General features: G+C 41.0%; 1 protein-coding gene across 2 annotated transcripts; it reads left to right on the forward strand.

Annotated features, from left to right (window-relative positions):
• Positions 1-1,783: 1,783 nt before the first annotated feature.
• On the forward strand, positions 1,784-4,261 carry LOC127421195 (UPF0500 protein C1orf216 homolog). 2 transcript variants are annotated; one of them, XM_051664034.1, is made up of 2 exons: positions 1,784-1,882; positions 2,825-4,261. In XM_051664034.1, the coding sequence occupies exon 2, from the start codon at positions 2,853-2,855 to the stop codon at positions 3,843-3,845; it is 993 nt and encodes a 330-aa protein (XP_051519994.1). In that variant the 5' UTR covers positions 1,784-1,882; positions 2,825-2,852; the 3' UTR covers positions 3,846-4,261. The 2 variants fall into 2 exon arrangements, with proteins under 2 accessions (XP_051519994.1, XP_051519993.1); XM_051664033.1 differs by lacking the exon at positions 1,784-1,882 and adding an exon at positions 1,891-2,037.
• Positions 4,262-6,180: the final 1,919 nt, after the last annotated feature.

Consider the following 6,180-nt stretch of genomic DNA (forward strand, 5'->3'; position numbering starts at 1 on the left):
CTCATTAAAATTCATTCTCTTTTTTTTTTTTCCCCTTTTGTGGAGGTTTTTTTTTTTTTAAATGGAACAACCTTGCTCCAGGGTGGACGCAGCCACTAATTTTTGGCTGTAATTGTCAGGAGAATACTGAGATATGTTAATGCAATTCTCAGAAGCTACTGGATGATTCTGGCTTGATTTGTTACATGCAATTTCATTAGAGCCCAGTTCTTGCAACATGTTGTGCCTCCATATCACACATTCTGCCTTAACCCATGATCTCTAAAAACATGCTCTCTTGAAGATAATTGACCTTGTCAAACTAGAAAACTAATTCCATGGTGGCTGCCAAGCCACGTAGCCTGTGTGTGTGTGGAAAGCTTCTAGGCAACTGGTTGAATGTGCAGTAGCTGCCATAGTGGATCTGAGTGGTGGCTTTTGACAGTAGTGCCAGGGGTGAGTGCCTTTGGGCTCTCAAACTGCTGGAAGTGGAGACATGCAACTGAACTGAGGGAAATGGGTCATAACTGCAGGCTGCTCACATCCAAGCAACTGCTTCTGTTTTCTGAAACACTTTTACTGCAAGTTATCATAGATATGCTTTACCCATTCTGGCTCTTTTTATTTAGCAACAATCTTAATTCCAACCATAGTGTTTTACCGGTAATATATTTCAGAACTGATACAGCAAATGTTAAAGATCATTTTATGAGGCTACTTTTTCAAGCATCTCTTGTCTCTTGCTTTCATTTGTGTCCTCGCTCATTCCACGGATTGTTTGCTTGATGTACTGTAGATGATTTTCCATGTGACAAAGCCACGGGCAGGCTTTTTATTTGATGTATTTTTCATGTGTTAAGGCTATTATTGAGAGATGGAAGGGGGGAGAGACCAGAGACAGCCTGAAGGTGCGACACTTGAATGGGGATGTTGTTGGACAGAGCGAGGAGCGGGGGGAAGAGGAGAGTTCTCTGCTGTCGCCAGCAATTGCTTGTCATGGGATAGGGAGGGAATGTACTTACTGAGTCTGTCTGATGTGCAAGCACCAAAACAGTCACAGTGTCTCATGACAAGCCATCACAACAACAAAAACCGCAGCACAATTATGGGAAATAAAGCTGATGGTAAAATGGTTCTCAAATGTCCTTAACTCTTATATGTAGAGTAGCTTTTATAGTCTCAGCATACCACAATACCAATATAATCTCAGCCTTACATCCCTTAAAGGAATATTCTGGGTTCAACACACATTAAGATCAATCGACAGCATTTGTGGCATAATATTTATTACCACAAACATTTATTTTGACCTGTCCCTCCTTTTCTTAAAAAATTATAAGATTCACATGTCTGCCTTTAAACCCTCCAAAAATTGGCCCCGTTCACTTTCATTGTAAGTGCTTCACTATAATCCAGAATTTATTTTTTTATGCAAAGGAGGGACTTTAATGTTTTTTATTTTTTTGTTGTTGTTGTTTGTTTGTTTTTTTGTTGTTGTGGTAATCAACATTATGCCACAAAAAAAAAAAAAAAAAAAAAATCAAATCCCTTTATTGTCACTCAACCATTTACACAAGTGCAACAGTGGGTGAAAGTCTTGGGTGCAAATGCTGTTGATTGTGCTTAACTTGTATTGAACCCGGAATATTCCTTTAATTTTAGTGCTTGGGCAAGTAGACTATTTCCCACTCATTTCAACAATTTCCAGTTACGCGGTCCCTTCCCAGTTTAGGAAGTGAGTCATGGCTGGCCAGTGGGCCGTTGAGTTACACGGGAAAAGAGAGCGGATGGGAGGGAGAGGAGGGGAGGATTCAGATTAACATCGCCAGAGAGGGTCGGTCGGAGGAGGGGAAAACAGGGAGGACACTGGATCTTATTCGCGGACGAAAACGGACAACAAACCGTAAGACAATGCTCTCTAATAATTGCTTCTCGAATGTTATTGTGAATCAGCGGTTTGTGCAACCACTATATCAAACTGGAGCGAGGTTTACGCTCTCTGTGGATGCGCCGTTTATCGCTGCGTTTTCACCCGAGCGCGACGAGACGAGACATGGGGTGAGACAGCTGTAACATCGCTCTTACGTAACCCAGCCTATATTTTTGCTTATTTTATTCGCTATTTTTGGTTTATTATTATTTTTTCTTTTGCGTTTACGATTGGCTGTTACTGACTTGTTTTTCGCGGGTGTCTACATCATGCTTGGATTCAGCTGGTCGAACATCTAGCTCAAATGCGTTACTTGTGGTTTAACGTTCGTTCATTTCCTTCATTCATTGCTTTTATATCATTTTATTTCAATGACGCTCTTCTGAGCAATTGCAATCGAAGCGCATGGAATTACGGCAGGCATTTGTTCAGGCTAGCACACATTTCTGCTCGTGATCTTGAGGCGAAATTTGGACTACTTGCAGATTTGATGTCCTCAATCATTTGTAGGCGATTATTATTTCTGCCTGAGGCGCGCAACCCGGAATCGCTGGTTGCTGTTCTTCAGCACCACAGAGCCTGTCACGCCAAGTGATTGACAGGCCCCCGGAGTTATTACGTGGACTATATCTGTGAGAGAGGACATCTGAATATTTCATGTCACCGAAATGGAGAACATGTCGTGGAATTGCACCACTGAATATTTTATGTATTATTTCAACCATTATTAGCCAGGGATTTTAGGCGCAGATATTATTTACTCTGTGTTTGCAGCCTTTTAACATTTTCCTGTTTTGTCAGAACCTATATTCACTGCCAAAATATAATAATATGATGTATCATTTTGCTTTGAATACTATAAAGACCTATTGGTCAACTGACTGACCTTATTCTCATATATTTTATCTCTCTAAGAGCGATTGAATCTCAGACAAAACTGAAAATGCATCATCAAGATCGGGCCGTGAACCCTGTCTTTGGAGGTCAGGGGTTGGTAGGGCCACCAGCAACTCTGTGTATCCATTCCAACAGTCAGAAGAGATGTGAGAAGGATGGCAACTTTAACTTCCTGGGCCAAAATGATGTTGCCATTGCAGGAGATGAAAACCGCAACCAGGTGCGTCCACGAGTTTTGGGCCCACTAGGCCGTGATTCGTCCATTTCTTCCAGCCACTATGGGCCTGGGCCCCTCTCCTCATTGTCCCGTCTGCCTTGCTGGAGCCCTTTGGAGCCTCTGCCTGAGATTGAAAGTGGAGATGATATGGGCGGCAGAGTGCCCCCGGATGGCGCAGAGGAAGGTAAGTTGGATGAAGAGATGAGGAGGGTGACAGATGATGAAAAGGAGCAGGCAATGGGGGAGAGTGAGAAAGCAGAGGAACTACTGGATGAAGAGGAAGATGGAGTGATAGACTGGGCAGACAGTGATGAAGAGTTTGAATTTAGCTACAGATCTGAAAGCTCTTCCCCACTCAGCACAGAGAGTGGTGACATAGGTGGTGCAGGGGCCCACAGTTCCATCTGGGATCAAATCTGCCGTGGACTTCCAACAGCAGACAATGGGAACATGACCGCAGACCCCCTGAAAGATGAGAAACACAGTGGAGGTAAAAAGGCAGAGCGGCGCCAAGAGAGTCTGGAGGGCACCGATCCAACTGAAGATGGCTCATCGGACTCAGATTCTGACCCCTGTACCAAGCAGCCAGACATTATGGAAGCTGTTTGGACTCTGCAGGAGCGGGAGAGGTTTAAGGCACAGGAGATGGAGAAGCATCAGGTCCAACTGACCATGTACCGTCGCCTGGCCCTCATCCGCTGGGTTCGCACCTTACAAAACCGTGTCCAGGAGCAACAGAACCGCCTCCAGTCCAGCTTCGATATCATTCTTACACACAGGAAAGAGCTCCTGCGCATGGGTGCTGCCACTGCTGCCCAATAACAGATGAAAACTGAGAATAGTCATGAGACCAGCGGATCACCGAAGCAAATGACTAATTGCAGTGTTATGTGAAAAGTAATCTTAGCACCTCTTTGATTCTTTTGAATCAGATTACCCCCTTGGTCTCTGAACTGCTGATCACCTGATGTTTCACAATGTTTTATCACTGTCATAAATGTGGTTAAGCATCCTCCAAAAAATCCACCTTGGTCACTGATGTTTCCGAACTCTTCCAGATCTGATATGTTTTAACAATGACATACAGTATATATCATATGTGTTTTTGTGTGTAAAATAAATATAATAAATAAATATAAAATATAAAAAATTTATTATATTTAACAATGAATGAGCTCTGTTGTGCTTTGAGGAGTGATGCACTAATTTATTATGTCAAATAAAATGTGCTAAATTAACTTTTTTTTGTTTTGTTTTTTTTTTTTTTTTTCAAAGGTAAGATATAATTTAACATGACTGATTCAGCATGACCATATTCGGTTACAGCAATAAAAGTAAACTGTAAAAAGTGTTGACCTGCAATTGTAATTGTAACATTAAGGATCTATTTTTATTTATTTATTATTATATAACCCTTAAAATGTGTTGTGTTGGTGTAAGCTAATGTGTGAGGTTGATTCACTGATGTTCAATAATATGTTTGACTTCAAACCAGATCATTTAGACGTAACCACATGCATTTTGGGGGGGGTTACTTTTTTTTTTTTTTTTTTTTTTTGTGTTAACTAATAATTGTCAATGTCAGATAACCTGTAATGTGCTTACATCTAAGTTAACATAACTAAATGTACTTATACTGACTGAATCAACCTGACAAATTAGTTAGTAGAAATAAGTTCTTGAGGAAACAATTGCATGTTATCACTTTTTCAGTTCAAAAGGGTAAGATCAGGTAGAAATAGCTCCTTTAAGGTAACAGTGGCACATGTTCACAAACAGTGAAAGATCACAATGCACATCTCATCCAGTGTGGAAAAATAAAGTGAAACAAGTTTAGTATTGACTTCTTATATAAGAACATTTGGCAAATCTTGTGCTGTAAGGCTTTTATTTTAACATAACAAGATGTTCTACTAGAAGGTCTTCTGCTTGACCTTTAGTGACAGTGCTCTCTTTAAGAACCACACACTGTTCTATTGTTTCCTCATCACACAGAATAGTGTTGGGAGAGAGTTTTAAACCAAAGTGGCCTGCAACAGTATAAATTGCAAAGGCTCTATATCTTGTTGCCCCGGGCTCAGGGTGTCTGGCCTTTCTGTGTGTATGTGTGTGTCTGAGTGTTTATGGAGATACCGGCATTTGTCCTATTATCCACAGTCAAAGCAGTGCTGCAGGGTGAGAGTTGCACTGATTTGTGTCCCTGAGGGATTTGGACAGTTCGTGCCTTAGGGCACCTGGTCCAATCCGGCCCAGTGAGCAGCCTGCAGGTTCTGTCAGGATCAGCAGCCAAAACCCCGGGTGAAATGAAAGATAATCCCGTCGGTTTCTTACCAAATGTTGGGAGTTATACACGACTAACCTTGTGCGCTTATCACACCCTGGTGCGAATGTTCTGAGGAATTAACATGTTTAATGATTTGGTGGCTCATCTTTGGCTCACGTCACACCAGCCTACCAAAAGTGCAAACTAAGAGAATTACACGTCTTTGAAAGCGTTTTTGTCTTGGAACAGCAGTGTTCTGCAAGAATTAGCCAGTACAATGCTCAAGAAAGCGTGTTTGCTACAAGGGATAACATTTTTCATTTAACAAATAGGCTCACAATAAGCTAATTTGGGTAAATATGCAGCACACTGGACTAACTGGTTAAAGGAATAGTTCACCCAAAAATGAAAATTCTCTCATTTACTCACCCTCATGCCATCCAAGTTGTGTATGACTTCCTTTCTCATGCAGAACACAAACAGATTTTTAGAAGAATTTTTGAGCTCTGTAGGTCTATACAATGCAAGTGAATGGTGACCAAAACTTTAAAGGTCCAAAAAGCACATAAATGCAGCATAAAAGTAATTCATTACTTTTCCAAAATCCAAAAGACTCCAATGGTCAAATCCATGTCTTCAGAAGCGATATGATAGATGTGGGTGAGAAACAGATCAATATTTATGTCCTTTTTTACAATAAATCTCCACATTCCCTTTCACATTCCTCTTCTTTTGTTTGTAGCGAATCACATTCTTTGTGCATATCGCCACCTACTGGGCATGGAGGAGAATTTATAGTAAAAGAAGGACTTAAATATTTATCTGTTTCTCAACCCACACCTAGAAGATATAGATTTAACCACTGAAGTCATATGGATTAATTTTATGCTGCCT

This window comes from Myxocyprinus asiaticus, chromosome 30, assembly GCF_019703515.2.
Source record: "Myxocyprinus asiaticus isolate MX2 ecotype Aquarium Trade chromosome 30, UBuf_Myxa_2, whole genome shotgun sequence".
Taxonomy (NCBI): Eukaryota; Metazoa; Chordata; class Actinopteri; order Cypriniformes; family Catostomidae; genus Myxocyprinus; species Myxocyprinus asiaticus.

What these genes read in the sequence shown, in the direction of transcription:
- LOC127421195 (XM_051664033.1), top strand. Translation starts at nt 1,985, where the DNA reads ATGCGCCGTTTATCGCTGCGTTTTCACCCGAGCGCGACGAGACGAGAC. An exon ending in GCGACGAGACGAGACATGGG is followed by an intron (nt 2,038 to 2,824) that starts GTGAGACAGCTG and finishes TATCTCTCTAAG; the next exon opens with AGCGATTGAATCTCAGACAA.